Here is a 20,010-nt window from a genome sequence, read left to right as displayed (position 1 = left end):
ATGGAACCTCAATGTATGTGGTTCCATGTATGGTATTTTAACTTAGAATGGGTTTATCAGGGTCTGGCCCCATGGTAAGTCAAGGGAAATCTGTATACAAAATTTGTGCTGACTACCAAACCACCAGGTCTTCAGAAGCAGCCACAGAAGACTGAGAGGGATTCCTCTGATATGCCTAGTTGGCCCATCTAATGATAGAATTACCACACTGACCTCTTTACTAGTTGCCAGTTAACGTGTATACCCTAAAATGTGCAAAACAAATTCCCCAGTCTGCAGGTTTTTCTCCTTCTTTCCCTCCTTTCAATTCTGTTTTTTTTTGTATATTTTTTTATTGGAGTTCGATTTGCCAACATATAGTATAACACCCAGTGCTCATCCCATCAAGTGCCCCCCCTCAGTGCCTGTCACCCAGTCACCCCATTCCCCCTCCCACTTCCCCTTCCACTACCCCTTGTTCATTTCCCAGAGTTAGGAGTCTCTCATGTTTTGTCACCCTCTCTGATTTTTCCCACTCATTTTCTCTCCTTTCCCCTATAATCCCTTTCACTATTTTTTATATTCCTCATATGAGTGAAGCCATATAATGATTGTCCTTCTCCTAATTGTCCTTGTCCTAATTGACTTACTTCACTCAGCATAATACTCTCCAGTTCCATCCATGTCGAAGCAAATGGTGGGTATTTGTCCTTTCTAATGGCTGAGTAATAGCACTACTGGGGATTTACCCCAAAGATACGGATGCAGTGAAAAGCTGAAACACCTGCACCCCAATGTTCATAGCACCATGTTCACAATAGCCAAACTGTGGAAGGAGCCTCAGTGTCCATCGAAAGATGAATGGATAAAGAAGATGTGGTATGTATATATATACACAATGGAATATTACTCAATTCTGTTTTTGTCTTTGATTCCATCAATTCATAACTCCCTCACACATGATAAAACAATGTGTGTGCAAAAGAACTAATTTATGTCCTAAATCATTCTTTGATAGAGATCCTATGATTTCACCTAAAGGATCTTCAAAACTGTGCTAAACTCCTCCCCAGAAAGGCTTATTGAGAAGCCTCTAAAAGGTCTATCCACTGGGTGTTCTCTTCTACTCTGGCCCCTTCCACTGCCTGTGGTCAGCAACCATCAACCACACCCTTCGCTCCTCTGTTGCCTGTTTCATGATGGCTGAACCCTCTGTGTCTGGCCCCTCATCTCCTCCCTGTCTACGTCATGTACCCTCTACTCCAGCATGCGTAGCTGCTCATCTTCCTCAGTGTCTTCCATCTTTCTGCCTTGGTCTCTTACCCAGAATGTCCTTTCTTCATCTGAAAAAGACTTCCACCTCCTGGCTCCCCTGGCAGCAAGACTCGCCCCTCCTCTGGGGTGCCCTCCAGCATTTTATTTATACTTCCCTTTTGGTTCCCTATGAAACACAAATCTCCTGAGGATAGGAATCATTTCCTCATCAATTGATCCTCATCAATCGATCCAGGAAATATTTTTTGAAATATTTTTACCTGGGGTCTTTGGCAAACACAAAGATAAACAGAGCCTAGTTCCTACCATCAGAGAGATCTGATGTAGTATAAATATGTACATAAAAATCTACAATGAAATAGGTCATGATCCATCTTGTTTTGCTTTGTTTCTAAAACTCCATCTACCAGCTCGATCATTTGTGAGAAAATATTCATTCAAAATGACTAACTACATGAGTCTGAATTATCCCCTGACAGGAACCAGATGATTTCATTAAAGGAGGAACTTAAGACTTCCAAAAGCTTAAGCTCCAAAAATAGTTTGTCAGTTCCTCAGAAAAATAAGTATAGAGTTACCCGATGATCCAAAAACTTCATTCCTAGGTATAAACCTAATAGAACTGTCCACAGAAAAACTTTGCTATGAATATTCATAGCAGCATTATTCATAATAGCTAAAATGAGGGAACAACCCAAATGTCCATCGGCTGGTGAATGGATAAACAAAATGTGGTATAGCCAAACCATAGATTATTATGCAGTCATGGAAAGAAATGAAGTTCTGATGCCTGTTACCACATGATAAACCTTGAAAACATTACCTTCAGTGAAAGAAGCCAGGCACAAAAGGCCACAGAGTTTACAACTCTGTTTATATAAAATATCCAGAAGGGGTGAATCCATAAACATGGAAAGTAAACCAGTAGTTGCCAAGGTCTGGGGAGAGGGGGAATGAGGAGTGACTATTAATGGATGCAAGGTTTCTTTTGGCGGGGATAAAAATGTTCCGGAATCTGACAGTGGTGATAGTTGCGTGACTTTGTGAATTATACTTAAAACCACTGAGTATATACTTTAAAATGGTGACTTTAAAAAAAAATAAAATAAATAAAAAAATAAAATAAAATGGTGACTTTTATGGTATATGATCTCAATTTTTCAAATAATTAAGAACAGCAGCAAGCTGTTCTGTTATGTATGCACAGGCCTCCACTAGACAGAGCATCAAACCGTCTACATCTTCGTCTCTCAGCTCTCGTGGGTGTGAACAGGCCTGGACATGATTTCAGAGGCAATCAGTTGCCCTAATGTACAGTTCCCAAACACCTCACGGGACCTACTGGTGGCTTGAGGCGAAGATGGTTGCAGGAAGGTCTTTTGATACACAGCATTTTGGAGGTCATCTCATCTAAGGGCTTTCAAACTATGCCCCTGATAGGATCTTCCAGGACTGAGGGTTCTCCCAGGACACAGGACTCTCAATGCTAAGACTGGGGAAGCCTGGGCAAATGCAGACAACTGGTCACTCGAGCTCCTGAGAAGCAGTGAACAACAGGTGAAGGGTCTCCAGTCTCCAATCCCAACTCTGGTCCCCAACAACCATAGTTCCTCTATTTTTATCTTTTTTTCAATTTGAGAAAAGAGTTCTGTGGATAAAAAAGGATTTGAAAAAGATTGTCCAAGCATTCATTCTCTTGATCCTTGTCAGCCAAAGCCAGAGAGGTTCAGAGAGTCAGCATTTTCAGAGACATGAGTCTAATGAGCAAGGCAGAAATCAGGGCAGGGGGGCAGGGGGAGACCAAGCAAAGGTTGCCTGAATGAGCACCAGGGGCCAGTTGATACCCTGGGCAGGGCTGGCCTGGGCTCCTGACTGCATCCTTCACCACCGCTCTTCCAAATCAACAAGTGTGTCTCAAAGAGGAGAAGCTGGAATTCAGTGGGAAGATCCTAAATTTGAAGCTCTTTAGAAACCTGAGAGCTGGGCACCTGGGTGACTCAGTGATTGAGCATCTGCCTTTGGCTCATGTCATGATCCTGGGGTCCTGGGATCCAGTCCCTCATTGGGCTCCCCATAAGGAGCCTGCTTCTCCCTCTGCCTATGTCTCTGCCTCTCTCTCTGTGTCTCGCATGAATGAATGAGTGAATGAATGATGAATGAATGAATGAATGAATGAATGAATAAATAAATAAAATCTTAAAGAAGAAAGAAACAAACAAATAAACCTGAGAGCTTTATGGATGGTTTCTGAAGTCCTGTCCAGTACTGACTTGCCAAGATCCTAGATTCCACCCGCAAACTTTTGGCTCTCATCTCTGTATGCTGCAGGCTTCTTTACTATAAACACCTGTGGCTCTCTGCCAAAGCTTGATTTCTCTGGTTGTGAGAGCACATTCAGCCCACACTCCGAGTAAGCCAGAGAGTATTACTCTGCCCTCTGAAATGGCCTTCAACCAAAATGAATGGAGAATTGGTAGACAAATAGCCCAGGCCCTTTGCTGGTCAGTGGGAGAACTCTGAGGCATGTTCCACAGTATGACAGAGTTCCCCAGCAGAGCTAAGCACACTGCTCTCAGCAGTGACCTGATCGATCACGAGCCCTGTGCCACTTGCTGCTCTACCTCCCTTCCCAATTGCCCTATGGGTATGTTCAGAAACCACATCCCTAAGAAACCACTTGCACTCAACTTTTCTCAAAGTCTGCTTCCAGTGGGGGCACCCAACCAAACACAGATTCTGTGACATGTTGGATGGAAATAGCAATGCAAAAAAAAAAAAAAAAGTGCTCATTGCAATTCTATGGGCATCACTCGTGGAGCTCACGGCTGGATGGGCCAACAGTGGTTGAGAGTCACCCTGCACAATGCACCAAATTTACAATTCCCTTAAATACAATAAAAAGAACTGATTTAAAAGAAATGCATATGCAGCTATTTGCAGAACATAAATGGTTCGATGGATGCTTTTACAATCTATGATTAAATGAATAAAAGCTACGCACTTATAAAAGGCCTGGTTCTCCACCCCACACTTCCAAAGATGTTTGCAGGCAGCTGGTGTTGAAGTATGGAATGCCAACATGGCTTTTTTCTAATAAAAAAGACAAAACAAGAAAGGGCATGTGAAACATAGTTTATCTTTTAAGGTATTTACCAATCTGTAACCCCACACCTGCCCAACATGTTAAAAGTAACTCGGGCATTACTATGGTCTTAAAAGTGTTCTTGAAACGGTGCCCCCTGCCTCCCTCACTCTTTGCAGATATCATGAATCTAGCTGGGCCCTGTTTCTAACAAAAACCAGCATCACAATCCTTCTTGACAACCCAGGAATCACCTGCCTCGTGATCAGACTTGTACTCGTTTAAAAACTTATCTGTCACTGCTGAATAACTGGTGCTTTATCTGAAAACTATGGCCAAGAAAATCTGCAACCCTCCAGACCTAGCTCTGAGGCTCAAAGCTTCCATGCTGGCCATCTCTCCAGATGCCTCTTCCCTGATGAACCCAACCTGCATCTGGTCTTAAGACTCCTGGGATGTCTAGATTCTATTTCTAAAACTCTCACCAGCAGTGGTTGAATATCTAGATTTGGAAGTATTCTTTGCTTGTTTCATAAATCTGTATTTTGGTAGATTACAGAGGTAGGAGGAGGTTCCATTTTCTTTCTTTTTTATTAATTTAAATTTCAGTTAATTAACACACAGTGTAATATTAGTTTCAGGAGGAGGTTCCATTTTCTATCCCAGTATATTTTCTACACAGCAGTATACTGTCAAGCATTGCTCACGGACTTTCTTTTCTTTTTTAATTTTTAATTTAAATTCAATTTAGTTAACATATAATGTGTTATTTGGTTCAGGGGTAGAATTTACATACCTTCCTTAATGCCTATCACCCAGTTTCCCCATTCCCCACTCAACTCCTCTCTAGCGACCCTCAGTTTCTCTCCTAGAGTTAAGCTTACCATTTGCTTCCCTCTGTTTTCATTTTATTTTATTTTCCCTTCCTTTCCCCTATGTTCATTTGTTTTGTTTCTTAAATTCTACATATGAGTGAGATCATATGTGCATTTGTCTTTCTCTGACTGATTCATTTCACTTTGTTCTTAAATGTGCAAACCCACTATTTGCTTATCTCTAAAATGTTTAGCATATAGCTTCTATTACATCATAAACTTCAAAGTGGTGGGCTACAATACTAAAGGCACATTTCATGGTCATGTCTTTCTGGTGCACACACACACACCCTCACACATGTACATACAACTACACGTCATTAGAAAAGCAGTCACTGACCTCCTTCTGGGTGCCAATCACATAAAATGTCTTCCCTTCAAACTTCAATTTGCAGACATCTGGCCTAAGAAAAGAAAATCTCTTTGGGTGAGGAGAAAAAAAAAAAAAAAAAAAGTGGCAGCTATCCAAGGTACCTTCGTTTCCCCTAGGAATCTGGCTGACTCGCAGATACCAAGCCGGCTGCAATGAAACAAGATATTATCTTATTATCAGTGAAGGCCTAATGAGCAGTGAATAGCCCCCAAATGAATTATACAGCAATTTCCTTCCTAAGAGAGGATCCAGAGGCAGCTCAGAATTACTTCTTCCATTTTTTACAGTCAAGCAGCATCTTTCTTCCAAGGAACTCTGGAGATTTTGTGAACATTAACGACCAAAACAATATTAATTGACCAGCCCACTTTGCGAGGTAGGAAGAATGTGATTATTTCAGGTTCGGTAATGAAACGATATGGATTCACAGTATCAGTCTCCCTCACCCTTTCACATTCATCTTCAAGGAACACACACACAAATTTTCATTTCTGCTCTCCCTGCTTGTGGTAGAGTAAGTTTTTTTGTTTTTTGTTTTGTTTTGTTTTTGGTTTTGGTTTTGTTTTTTTATGATAGTCGCACAGAGAGAGAGAGAGAGGCAGAGACACAGGCAGAGGGAGAAGCAGGCTCCATGCACCAGGAGCCCGACGTGGGACTCAATCCCGGGTCTCCAGGACCGCGCCCTGGGCCAAAGGCAGGCGCTAAACCGCTGCGCCACCCAGGGATCCCTAGAATAAGTTTTATTAAATATTGAGATGCTCAGAATTGTGAGGACAGCTTGACACATTGTAGCCAAAAGAGTGACTTTAGGTTTTATCTTAAGGAGCTGCTCAGTTAAAATCTGCCTGAAATAGGGAACCTAGGTCACCTCCTTGGTGAGAAGATTTGTGTAAAGAGAGAGACAATTCTATTTTTATTCCTTTGATCTAACTTCTAGAAGAGGGATTTCTGCTCCTGTGTTTTTCCTGAGGGAAAAAGAACAGTGTGGCCACATTAAGCTGCTTGAACTTAGGAGAGGATTTGCAAGAGTGACAAAGCTCAGTGGATGTTAAAAAACAAAAACAAAACAAAACCAGGATTAACGTGGGAATAAAATTTGTTTTGGTAACATATCCATGGCTGTTCCAGAGGCTAGAAGGATATGGGGATGACAGCAACCCACCAGGAACACCAAGATGCAGAACCCAGGAACAAATGGTCTGGGTATTGTCCGTCTCAACTCTTTAGTGGACCCAAGAAGAAATAGAAGCCCAAGGGAGAGAGACATGCAATTAATCTGCACTTGAGACATGTCAGGTTCTCCCCTAATTACTTCAAAACTCAAGCAATTCATAAACCTGAGGATCTAACCCTCAAGTCTTCTGTGGTCCTGGGTAGGATGGGAAAAGTCCCCAGATTATCCATGCTTCCCAAAGTCAACAGGAATCCCTAGGGAGATTACTCTGGAATGACCTGAAGAGTGATGAATACCCTTTTTTCCAAGGTGCAGGAAAACAGAGAAGAAAACTGTTCACCCCATCATGCCACACGTATACAAGATATCAGAATTCACGAATCCCACCGCTCACAACACAGTTGCATTTTCTTCTCCCCCAACCACTTTCTTCCCTGTAAAACAGACAGATGTAAGTGAGTCCCATCTTATGAATAAGTACACAGAGGCTCAGAAAAGCTAGGTGATTAAGAGTTTTGAGAGTGCTCATTGTGGAGAAAGAGAACAAGTGGGTGCAGAGAGGAGCACAAAGTATGAACTGAACAAAAGAGAGGTTAAGGAAGAGATTGATGAAATCGGGGACCTCAGAAAAAAGAGGGCTGGTCATAAAGAAGAGCAGAATGTATAAGAGTGGAGTGGGTATTAGCTGACTGATGCTAGCCCAGCAGAGAAGATTTGAAAGGGAGCTGGGAGGTACCAAGAGGACAGTGCACAAGTGGGGGTGTTGATAAAGGGGTGCTGGAAGAAACCCTCAAGCTAACAGAACCACTAAACAGACGTTTAGGTAAGTGCAAGAGCATTTCCAATCCAGGACTGAAGGTGGATGCCCACTGGCCCATCAGGAAGAACTTCAGGCCACAGGAGGGGCCCACCACCCAGTTAGACGTGACAGGAGTGACAGACTGTCAGGGGCCATCGGGGAGGAAACTGAATCAAGCTGAAGGTATGAACAAGACTGAGCCTTTACCATATCACACGTATGTTCAGCCTTCTCATTCTTTGCCTAAACCGTTCCGCTCCTTGATTGGACAGTGGGCCCTGCTGGTCACCTACCCTGCTCCATCCTCCCACTGCTGTACTGACATGACTCAGACTTTTTTCTTCCTCAAAGTGACATGTTCATGGGGATCACACTCTTCTCAACAGCAAGAAGTGGGTCTTGATTTGACCAACCCAATCATGGAGTTCCCACTCAGAGGGATTGGTTTAAGTGGGTGCATGTGACCCAATCCTGCCCTATTAGATATACGAGAAGTCTCCTACAAGGCTTCTGTAAAACAAGTCCTCCTTGTTTTAATAGGAGACACACACACAAGCAGATCCTCTCCTCTAGTCTCCAGGTGGTGCTGTATGATGATGGGATGCACAGAGTTACTTGCATGGCCACCATATGAGCATAGGCCTGGGGACAAAAACCACTACCCTGAGATGACAGAGAAGAAAAGGGAGACCTAGGGCCTTCATGGTGTTGTCAGGGAGTTAAGTTAAAGGATCATGGAAATGCCCGACCTCTGGAACTTCTGCTGTGTGAAATAATCAGTCTTCTTATCTGTAAGCCAATGTGAACAGATGTGTTTTCTGAGCCAAAAGCATCTTCACTGATATACTGGGTAACACAGGATGAGTCTGCAACAAGGACTCAACAGAAGAAAATGGAGAGAAGGGACCGGAAGAGGGTCCTGAGTTATTCAAGGGAAATTGCACTTTACCCTGCCCTGCCCTACCCCATGGTCACCCCTTTGGCCAGAACAGTAGCTGCTGGTGAAGAAACACTCAACACCCCTTTAAAGACACAGCTCCTGAGCCCAAGACACACATCTCTGGGTCTTCTAAGGTCTAGGGCAACCTAGATCAGCTTTTATTTATAAGTGAATAATCCTTTTATAATGAAGTTCCACAGCAAAGAAATGAATAATAGTCATTCTGCTGGACATTTCCAAACCAAACCAAAAAAAAAAAAAAAAAAAATCAAAGGCTGGGAAAGAAAAGCAAGATTGAGGAAAATGGTAAGCTAGTTTCCCAAAGAAGTCCTTACCATTTTATCAAATGGATTCTCTTATTTCCCTGGAATACCACAAAGCCTGCTGCAGTGAATCCTAAAAACGTTGTTGTGCCTGTTGAATCCTGAAAAAAGAGAAACAAAAACATTTGGATTAAGAAATATAAAATAAGTGATAAATTGTATTCTCATTCATCTTCTCCCTGGGTTAATTTCAGGCTAATTCCATTGATCATGGCAATAAACTAAGCTTCTGAAATGGAACTTCCATGAACAGCACTTCAAAAATCTGGGGAAGGTCTGGAAACATGTATCTTTTTCCTTGGAGGAACAGACCTTCTACCTCTCCAGGAACATCCTGGGAAAATACAGATTAGTTCCAAACCACTATGTCTATTTCCAAATGTGTCCTGGGGCCACCGGAGTTCTTGGATCTGCCCTATAGTTTGGGCAAACCATGCTTGCTCATCATTAGCCCTAAAACCAAAGATGCTATGATACCAAAGCCCTTAGCATCTAATTTAATTTGATTAAATTCCACACAAGATTTCTGGCCATTCTAATGTAAAGATATGTCCAGAAATTCCTACTCTGTTTCCAGCCTCAACCAGAAAAACTAAGCATAGATCAGTAAAAGCAAAGGAATGACAGCAACAAAGATCAAGTCTATCTCCAAGTAATAAATAAAACAAACAGGGTCAAAATTGCAGAAAACATTTAATTCACTAAGTGGAACGAACTGACTTATATTACTAGGAAGAGGATTCTGGCAAATATGCTAAAATCATTGTGCCAATAAAAATTAAAATGCCAAAGTGAACAAGTACCACCCGCTCTCTGCCTCGGCTGCACGTTGGAATCATCTGGAGAGCCTGGTCTGTTCCCCCCCGATCCTGATGTCACTGGGTGGCAGAAGTGTACGAAACTCCCCAGGTTCTTCCAATCAGCAGCCTGAATGAAGAGCCGGAGATCTAGTACTTCACCAAATACTATTAGCTGATCCCATATGGGTAAAGAAATTTGCCAGCAGGACTCAAGAACTTATCTTTAAGAAAGCCCGGCTGAGAGAAATGCTTAGTTTAGGATTCTGCTTAGCATCTGGTTGATGTGTGCTTAGTTTAGGGTACAGAATGGAGAAAACAATTTTCATAAAACATTTTTGGAAAATGTGTGCATCAACTTGGGGGCTTGTTTAAAAAGCATATTACCCAGATGTACCCCCAGTGACTCTGATTTAGTGACTCTGATACATGCTTGAGAGAAATACTGTCAAATAATATGAGCAAAGGAAACAAGAAAAAAATATTCCTAATGTCAAAATATAATTTTAAGCCTTTTTTTTTTTTTTTGCTTCTACTTTCCCAATTTTTAAGATTGCCCTCTTGCTGACAATGGTCTTAAAAGTAAATCTGTTGGGATCCTATAACTTCTTAGAGGTAGAATCATCTACTTGATGGATGAATGAATGAATCATGCATGTTAATTTAGGAAAATGAGGCTACTATAAAGCAATTAGCAAGCAATTGGAAGGCTTGCAATGGAGAAAATCAACCACCAGGCCATAGGACTGCAGTCTGCTGTCATCCCTTCCAGTTAGGGACAACGGATCAGCCTGTAGAAATATCCTGCACACTAACTCTCTTGTGAGCAAAACAATCATTACAGGTCAGCCTGCTATGAGGGACACTCACCTTGCATGGGTGGGGGTCTACCCCATAGGTTTCCAAAGTGTGAGCTTTTAGGAGTAAGTTAAATTCAGCAACTGGTGGGCTCTGGCCTCTAGAACCACACAAGAAAAGTTTAGGGTGTTAATACAGAAGATAACAGAAACCTAGAGTCCCTTTGTTCAATAAAATGGGATATTCTAAACTAAAAAAAAAAAAGTCCCTACATAAATAATAATCAGTAAGACCAATCACCATTCCTCCTCATAAGGAGCTCTTCTCTAAGGAATCTGAGCTCGTGTTCCCTGGCTAATTGCTCCATAATAAAACCACATGTACTCTGAGGACTCCAGTGACCCATACAGTTAATCAAGGTGATCAAGTTACCAATAAGTAAGCCTTGCAAATTCAATCTTAATATGAAATAGAACTCAGCATCTGTTCTTTCCAACTCACTTAAAAAGATTATCCAGGGTAAAGAGCATTCCCTCTTGCTCAGGGTACAATATGGGCAGTCCTGGTATGCTACCAGCAAGCCTGAACAAAGCCATCGTGCCGGAAGAACTGTCAACCATTCCAATGGAAAGCCCTGGATTTTGAAAGGAAATCTCACCCACTAATCTTAGCTGTGCCCTCCAGGGTGGCAAACAAGGTCCTGGCCTCAGTGAGGGGGAGGGGGTTGCAGTAGAGATGACTGTGAAGCCTTCTGGGGCTAACTTCCAAAGCAGGATCTTACAGCATTTTAAAGACTCCACTTTGACTAAATCCCATATGTACCTTAGAGAATCCAAACCATTCTCCAAGGATAAATAGGTCACCCTAACAAGTGAGAAGAGTTTGCCAAAGAAAACAACAGGAATTTGTTTTCATTTCCAAAATGTAAAATTACGTTGTAGTACTGAATCTACTTCCACCCAAGCTTCTCCCCATAGATGGATTCCCTTCCTCTACCCCTCAAGAGTCAACATGCCTCTAAATCCTTTTGAGATCTTCTCTTTACCTCCAGCAACTGAAATTTCATTATGATAGTGAGGATTGTCTTTATTTACTTATTATGATCAACACTGTGGGGACACTTTTAATCCAATAATTTGTATCTTTTCCCTGGTTGCTTGATTCTTCTCTTCCCAACCTCCATCCTCACCCCCAACCATCCTTTCTTTTCCTCTCCTCTCCTTTGGGAGGCCTAAGTAAATGGTTCTTGAAACCCTGTCCTCCATGCCTTATAACCTTTGTTTCATTCTCTAAATTTTTTGGTACTACATTCTGAATGATTTTTTAATTCGAACATCCAGCTTGCTAATTTATTTTTCAGCTGGGTGCATCCTGCCTTTCTTCCCATTTACGAGTTTTTTTTTTAATACCAATTAAATATTTCACTCCAAATATATCATCTATTTGGCTCTTGAAATAGCTGCCTGTTCCTATTTTATGCAATAAATTCCTCATATTCCTCTGAGGAAATCCCACTTTCTTTCCTTTAAAGTCCAATCCCGTTTGCTCTGTTAATGCTACTTTCTCGGTGAGGGTCCTTTGGTTTGGAACAACAGTCAGACTCTCGCATTCACGGAGTTGATGTTTCCTTGTCTGGTGATTCATGGATGGATATTTCTATATCTTTTTTTTAATATATTTTAAAAAATTAAGATTTATTTATTTATTCATGATAGATGTAGAGAGAGAAAGAGAGAGGCAGAGGCACAGGAGGAGAGAGAAGCAGGCTCCATGCCTGGAGCCTGACATGGGACTCGAACCCGGGACTCCAGGATCACACCCTGGGCCAAAGGCAGGCGCCAAACCGCTGAGCCACCCAGGGATCCCCGATATTTCTATATCTGATGTTATCTGTCTAATGCAGTGGCCTCCAGAGGTTTGTAGGGAACTGGTGGATGGCAGGGGCATGCCATCTGGGAAAAGTATATGTGATAACTTGATTTTAAACTGCAAGTTGTAGTTCCTTCCGGATGTTGCCCACACATGGGGTACCCTCCAGCTCAAGACTGCTGTTGCCCACAAGGAACCAGAGAAAGAGGTCAGAGCTGCCCAACTGTGCCAAATGCAGTTGCCCACTCACCATGGTGGCCACCCTGTGTATGTTTCCTGACGCACCCAGAACCACTCCTACCCTACATGTGTTTAACCTGGATTTGCTCCATCTGTTTCCCATCTTCCAGAGACACTGTTGGAATTCTGATCCAAAAATTGTATTCTCTCCTGGATCTGCTTTCTAGGACTTTTTCCATTATCTATAGGGCCTTGGAGAAGGAAGAAGAGGTAGCCATATGTGTTAGTTTTTTCTTTTAAAAGAAGAGATCATTTTTTTAAATTTATTTTTTATTGGTGTTCAATTTACTAACATACAGAATAACCCCCAGTGCCCGTCACCCATTCAATCCATCCTTGATGGAACATATTTCTGAAGGATTAACTCAAACACCTGCTTTAAGAAAATAAAGTCTTTCTAAAGCTTTTTAGGCTTTCCTCTTTAGCCTTAGTGTTCTACAGTTTCACTGTAATATATATAAAGGCAGCATCTTTATTTATTCATCCTGACCAGCATTGTATGGATCCTTTCAATACAATTCCTATCTTTCTTTGATTCTTTTTTTCAAGTCATAGTCACTGTTACTATTTCTCTTCTTGATACCATAACAATAGGTTCAAAAAAGTTACAACTATATATTTTTTAAAGATTTTATTTATTTATTCATGAGAGACACAGAAAGAGGCAGAGACATAGGCCAAGGGGGGAGAAGCAGGTTCCTTGCAGGACCCCAGGATCGCGACCTGAGCCAAAGGCAGATGCTCAACCACTGAGCCACCCAGGTGCCCCAGTCACCAACTCTATTGATGAAAAAGGGAAATGGGATTTTTGAAAGTTTTCTCAATACATACTATGATTTCTCCATAGCTCTCTTAAGTTCTAGGAGTAATATTTTACCTTTCACTGAAAAATCAATTATTAATATTAAATCCAAATATTGGTTGCTACTTCTCTCCCTGCCATATCCTCACCGCGTGATGAGGGACAAAGCACAGAGCGGAGCTGTCCAGCATGTTACTAACCAGCACCCCCACTCTGATGGCCCTCAATGCACAATCTCAGCCTAATGACCCCAGACAAAGGCCAAAAGGAACCAGGACTGGAGCCAACGGAGCCTAAGCCATTAGTTCTGCTCCAGGATAATCCTCCTGCTTGACATGAAAGGACTCCACTCTATCCTACACTAATAAGAACTCCTCCACTCCAAGGAGCTGGCCATTTTCCCTGGTGGTTAAATTATCAGCATCTTTGTATAAGCCACACATTGTTTATTCTTAAATCCAAGCTCGGTTTTAAAGCTCACCTTTCTTTTGTATTCAGTCTGGGAACAAGTTAATCATGAAAGGTTGTAATTTGGAAGTTTGTTTTGGAAAGTAAGTTCTGTTTGCCTAGGTGGTCTGACTACTTTCCTGTCCTTTGTAAATCCAAAAGGCATCCAATTTCTAACTGAAAACAGTCAACCACAGATGGCAGCAGGTGCAGTGCTACACAGCTTCAGAGGATATGCCATTAAACTCAAAGACCTCTGGTTCATTGGGACATCTCATTCAGGGTGTGAAACGGTGAGCCCCAGTACAAGGAAAGATTTCAGTAACATGTACAACTAAAAAAAGGGACTTCTATGTAGAATTTTTTTAACTCCTATAAATCAATAAACAATAAAATTAAAATATATATATATATATATATATAACTCAGAAGAAAAATCAGCACAAGACTTAAATAGGCACTTCATAAGATATCCAAATAGCCTACAACTACATGAAAATGTGTTTAACCTCTTTATGATCAGGAAAATACTCATTAAAACTAGGAGAAATAGGGAAGCCTGGGTAGCTCAGTGGTTAAGTGTCTGCCTTTGGCTCAGGGCATGATCCTGGAGTCCTGGGATCAAGTCCCACATTGGGCTCCCTGCATGGAGCCTGCTTCTCCCTCCACCTGTGTCTCTGCCTCTCTCTGTGTGTCTCTCATGAATAAATAAATAAAATCTTAAAAAAATACTATGAGAAATAATTTATACATCCATCTAAATAGCTAAAATTTAAAACATAGTACCAAGCACTCATGAGGATTTGCAGCAAGAGCAATTCTTATAGTGCTAGTAGAGCAGTAATTTGGTAGAACTATCTGCGAAGCTGGCATTATCTATAAAAATTCAACGTGTTTACTCCATAATACAACAGTTCTATTAATAGTTCCATATGCAACAGAAACTTGTGTTGCACCAAGAAATATATAGAATTTTCATAGTAGTGCCATTTGTAGTAGCAAAAAATAGGAAACTCAAATACCTACCAACAGGAGAATGGATATACAATGGAATGCCATACAGCCACTAAATTAAATGAATTAAAGCTACACATAAGAAGGGTGACTATCACAAAAATAAAATTGAACAAAAGAGGCCAGATATAAATGAATACACAAGGAATTAATTCAGTTTATACGACTTTCCAAAATGAGCGAAACACAACTAAAGTGTTAAAAGTCAAAGATGTGATCACCTTTGGGGAGGAGGGACAGGTAAATACAGAGAAGGGGCAGAAGAGAAGTTTCTGGGGTGTTACCAATTCTCTCTGACTTGGGTGGTAGTTACTTACATGCTTGCTTTGTAATCATTGATCATGCTTTATATTTATGCTTTGCACACTCTTCTAAGTCTGTTATATTTCAATTTTTAAGAACTTAACAGAAAAGAAAAAAGGTTATAAAGCACTGGGAACCCTCATGTATTTCTGGTGTGAATGTAAGCTGGAGTAACCCCATTAGCAAACAAGCCATCATTTCCTAGAAAAGCTAACACTGTATAAACTCTATGGCCCTCTAAATTCCACACTTAGGTTCATACCTAGGCTAGGAATTCCTTCACATACTCCCATGAGAGTTATTGAAGAAGCTATACTAACTTTGTCATAGTAAAATCCAGAAATAACCCAAATGCCCATCAAAAGAATTGATACATAAAATGTGACCTGTTCGCATCATAGAATCTTAGATACACAGAAGCGCAAATGAAGACCTATGGCTATATGCATACATACTGAATGGGAACCTCAAACACAATGCTGATGGGCAGAAGTGAGATGCAAGAATAGAATATGATACCATTTATACGAAAGTCAAAAACATGCAAAAACAAAGCAATGCATTACTTAGTGATAATATGAAGTATGCTTAACAACAGCAAAATAAGAGATTGAAAAACCTCAAATACAGAATAGTGCAGAGAAGGGAAGAAGGTGATCTGGGAGGAGCACAAGGGTGATTTCAGAGCATCTGATGATGTTCTAATTCATAAGCAGAGTCAGGGGGTCATGGGTGTTTTTTAGGCTATTCTTTAAATTATACACATATTGTATACTCATATATATTTGCAATGATACAAGAGGAACAATTCCTGTCTTTTTAATAAAAGAATTATTGAACAGAATACTGTAGAGTCCAAAAGCACTGCTGAACTAAAGAGAATTGGTCAGGAACCATAACAGATATGCATGCAGCTACTTTTTACTAAACTCTACTGTTCTGAGCAATATAGAATCATTTATGTTGTCAAGCAATATATGTATTCCGTCACTTAGTATTCATAAAGGAGGAATTGTCATCTTCCTTTTGTAGATGAGGATTCTGACACTCAGAAAGGAAAAGTAATTTGCTCAAAGTTACTCAGCTAGTAAATGCAGAAGAGAGGTTCAAATCTAAGTCTGCCTGGTTCCAAAGCACGTCTCAGTGCCTGAACCACCATCACGACCAACGTGATATGGTCAAGAACCATCTGCCTGCCTTCCTACATGCCATGGCAGAGCATATCAAAATAACACGGTTTCTATCAGTTCTTATAGAGAGCTTTTCTCAAATTCTAAACATCGGTGTTTAGATTGGTGATGAGGCAATCCACTCCAGGTACCTGATATTCAGACCTGATGGGAGAGCAGCAAGGTCTCAATTTTAAATGAGGTCAAAGACTCCCAGATTAAAGCCCACAGGTGAATCCTGACCATCACCAGGTTTTGTACAGCCCTTGAGCTAAGATTGGTTTTTCCATTTTTAAATGGTTTAAGACAATCAAACGAAGAATAATAGTATGTCATGACCCATGGAAATTATATGACATTCAAATTTCAGTTCCAACAGATTCTCTTTAATTTTTTTAATTTAAATTCAGTTAGCCAACATAAAATACATACTTAGTTTCAGATGTACTGGGCAATGATTTATTAACTGCATATAACACCCAGAGCTCATAACATCACATGCCCTACTTAATTCCCATCATCAAATTACTCCATCCCCCCACCCACCTCCCCTCTAGCAACTCTCAGTTTGTTTCATATAGTTAAGTCTTTCATGGTTTTTATCCCTCTCTGATGACTTCCCATTCAGTTTCCCCTCCCCTCCCCATGATTCTTTGCACTGTTTCTTATATTTCACATATAAATGAAACCAGATGATAAATATCTTTATCTCACTGACTTTTTTGCTCAGCATAACACCCTCCAGTTCCATCCACATTGATGTAAATGTTAAGTATTTGTCCTTTCTGATGGCTGAGTAATATTATTCTAACAGGTGGGTATGGCTGTGTTCCAATAAGAACACATCTGTGTACTGTCTATGGATGTGGTCATGCTCCAATGGCAAGAGTACAGCCATTGCAACAGAAATCCTATGAATAATTGCAGAATAATTGCAACAGAAATCCTATGTTCTACAGAGCCTAAAGAATTTATTAAATGGTCTAAAAGAGAAAAAGTTTGCTGAGCCCTGAGCTAGGAACTGCACACAGGAATGGAGAACTGCTCAAGCTATAGCTCCTTGATTCCATAAAATGAAGATAAAATTAGTACCTATCTTGAAGATTTGGTATATAGAGTAAGCAGCTGACAGATGAAAAACCATTAAACTAGTGCCTGGCACAGACAGTGGTCTCTCCTCACCCTCAGAACAGCATTTGTTCCCCCTCCTAGCCCTGCACATGACTGAAATCAGAATTATGACATTGGGGGAAATGTCAGGAAGCATGTCAAGACAGTCACAGCAAAGCAAGGACCCTTCTTTAAAATAAAAGTCCTCAAATTATCCATTGCTTTGGGTTTGACTGCAGCTCTCCAACAGCTAAGCACTGAAAAGATTTTATATAAGAAATCACATTCAGAGAAAAACTAACTGCAAATGTTCAAGCCAGGAAAAGCATTCAAAACCAGTGGAAGAGGGAAACCTGGGTGACTCAGTGGTAGAACGTCTGTCTTTGGCTCAGGACATGATCCGGAGTCCCGGAATCAAGTCCCACATCAGGCTCCCTGCATGGAGCCTGGCCTGTGTCTCTGCCTCTGTGTGTGTGTCTCTCTCATGAATAAATAAATAAAATCTTAAAAAAAAAATGGAAGAAAGGTAGAGACCCCACTGGCACTAGAAACTGAGTCTCCCTGAATCACCGAGTAAGAAACCATTTAATGATCATGTTTTCAGGAAGACACTAAGACCAATCAAACAAAATTCTTTTTGTCTCCTCAATCTCCCATTGGATAGTTCTTTCTGGTAAAGACACTGTTTAGTAATGGAAAATAATGATTTTCTATCCTTTAAATCTTGCATCAGGAGCTGTTCAACTAAGATGAATAGTGTCTCTAATGAGACATTTAGATGTAAAAATCAATGATCATTTGAATTCTTTAAGAGCTAACAATTCTCCAAAAATATGCTTTTCTAATAAAGTAGGTGAGGTCGAGTAGTTACATATTTAGGCATGTATTTCCCTTCTGCCTACCTGGTACTCTTTTTGCCAAAAGGAGCACTTTCTTATTGACCCTCCTTTAGCATACCATCACATAGACTACAAAAATATATAGCACCCTAAGAATGTGTGTATATTATTAGTATACATTAATTGTGCACATTATTAGGGTACATTAATTAAATAAGGTGTGTGTCTTGCCCTATACGAATTGGATTGCTGGGAGCACAGTTGGCAGGAAAGGGTGGATTTGGCTCCACCTTATCCATTTGGGTCTTTGTGTTGTAGAGTTAAACAGGGCTTCAGCAGGGCTTGGGATCATAGCCCATTAGACTCTGGAGAGTTCTCTACTCTTTACAGCCTTGTTGTCAACTTTTTGAGCTTCAAGGAGTCTCCTTTGCTCAGTCCCATCACGGGCTCTCAGCACTTCAGAAGGATCTCCCTGTGGCCCTTTCCCTGCTGTTGGCAAGAGCTACCCTGCCCTGGATGAAGGCCTGGAGTGCCTTGGAAGAATTTCACTCTGCTCTCCAGCCATGTCTGACTTCTTCCATCTTTGCTTGGTGAAGGCCTAGAGCCAAATGGTGGTGGGAAAGTATAACTCACTCTGCAGCTGGCATCTTTGCAATCCCAATGAGCTAAGTCATCCCATCCATGGCCATCAAAAGCTTGCTAAAGACTTGACTAGTTCCCCTTGACCCACCTATGGCATACTCCTCCTCCTCCTCCTCCCACACCATCAGAAGTGAAAGCAAGTGTATGTCTCCAGTGTCCTAGGAAAGACACTCTGAATTTTACTTTAGGTTTCTTTGCCTTCAGATGTGTTTTAAAACTATGATTCTGTAATCTACGTGGCTTGTTGTGTTATATTGGTATTGGGGGAAATGGATGTCTCATGCTTCTCTACATCCTAACTAGAGGAGTCTCCAGTCTGTCGTGTCTAATTGTTTAAAGAGGAACGTGGTCTCTTAAAAACTCCTTGGACCTTTAGGAACCATCTTTATGAGAACATTAGATAGAACACTACTAATCTGGGTAACTCCCATACTATGAGGGAGACAGTGGTAATGCCCTGTGGCCAGGCAAGGACAAGACTTCCAGGAGAGCAGTCAGTTAGAAAGATATCAGAACACTGTACAGGAAAACATGGGTTTCAGGTCAAAGTCTATTGCCTTCAAATTGTGAGGCCTTGGATAAATTAATTTCTCAGACATCTGTCTCCTTATTGGTACAAGAAGGTGGTCTCAAACTCAATACCAATGGAGGCAGAAGGTGAACTGGCCAAGCAGGGATGGTGGCAATTTAGAGAGCAAATGGGTCTCTTACAGAGCACTGCTGCTTAGCTCTAGCTGAGTGTTATCATGTGGGGCAAGGCCTAGTGTTACCAAATCTCCCAGGTGCAAGTAAAGCTGGAACGTTTTGGCAACTGATTCCATTTTTAAAGACTTAATTTGGCCCCTTCAGTAAATGGTGTTAGAAAAATTGGACAGCCACATGCAGAAGAATGAAATTAGACCACTTCCTTACACCATACACAAAAATAAACTCAAAATGGTTTAAAGACCTAAATGTGAGACAGGAATCCATCAAAATCCTAGAGGAGAACATGGGCAGCAACCTCTTTGACCTCAGCTGCAGCAACCTCTTGCTAAACATATCACCAAAGACAAGGGAAACAAAAGCAAAAAATGAGCCACTGGGACTTCATCAAGATAAAAAGCTATTGCACAGCAAAGGAAACAGTCGACAAAACTAAAAGGCAACCTATGGAATGG

General features: G+C 41.0%; 1 protein-coding gene across 2 annotated transcripts in view; it reads right to left on the bottom strand.

Moving 5' to 3' along the window:
- FRMD3 (FERM domain containing 3) overlaps window positions 1-20,010 on the bottom strand; it is a 293,422-nt gene that overhangs the window by 70,916 nt on the left and 202,496 nt on the right. For both annotated transcript variants that reach the window (XM_038526989.1, XM_038526988.1), the window contains exons 7-10: window positions 10,488-10,575; window positions 8,833-8,921; window positions 5,552-5,615; window positions 4,256-4,344 (exon numbers count right to left, since the gene is read on the bottom strand). In XM_038526989.1, coding sequence (XP_038382917.1) covers window positions 4,256-4,344; window positions 5,552-5,615; window positions 8,833-8,921; window positions 10,488-10,575 — 330 coding nt within the window. The remainder of the gene's footprint in view (window positions 1-4,255; window positions 4,345-5,551; window positions 5,616-8,832; window positions 8,922-10,487; window positions 10,576-20,010) is intronic.

This window comes from Canis lupus, chromosome 1 (assembly GCF_011100685.1).
Source record: "Canis lupus familiaris isolate Mischka breed German Shepherd chromosome 1, alternate assembly UU_Cfam_GSD_1.0, whole genome shotgun sequence".
Taxonomy (NCBI): Eukaryota; Metazoa; Chordata; class Mammalia; order Carnivora; family Canidae; genus Canis; species Canis lupus.
Note: the sequence above shows the minus strand (reverse complement) of the source record. Positions and strands in the feature narration are given on the sequence as shown.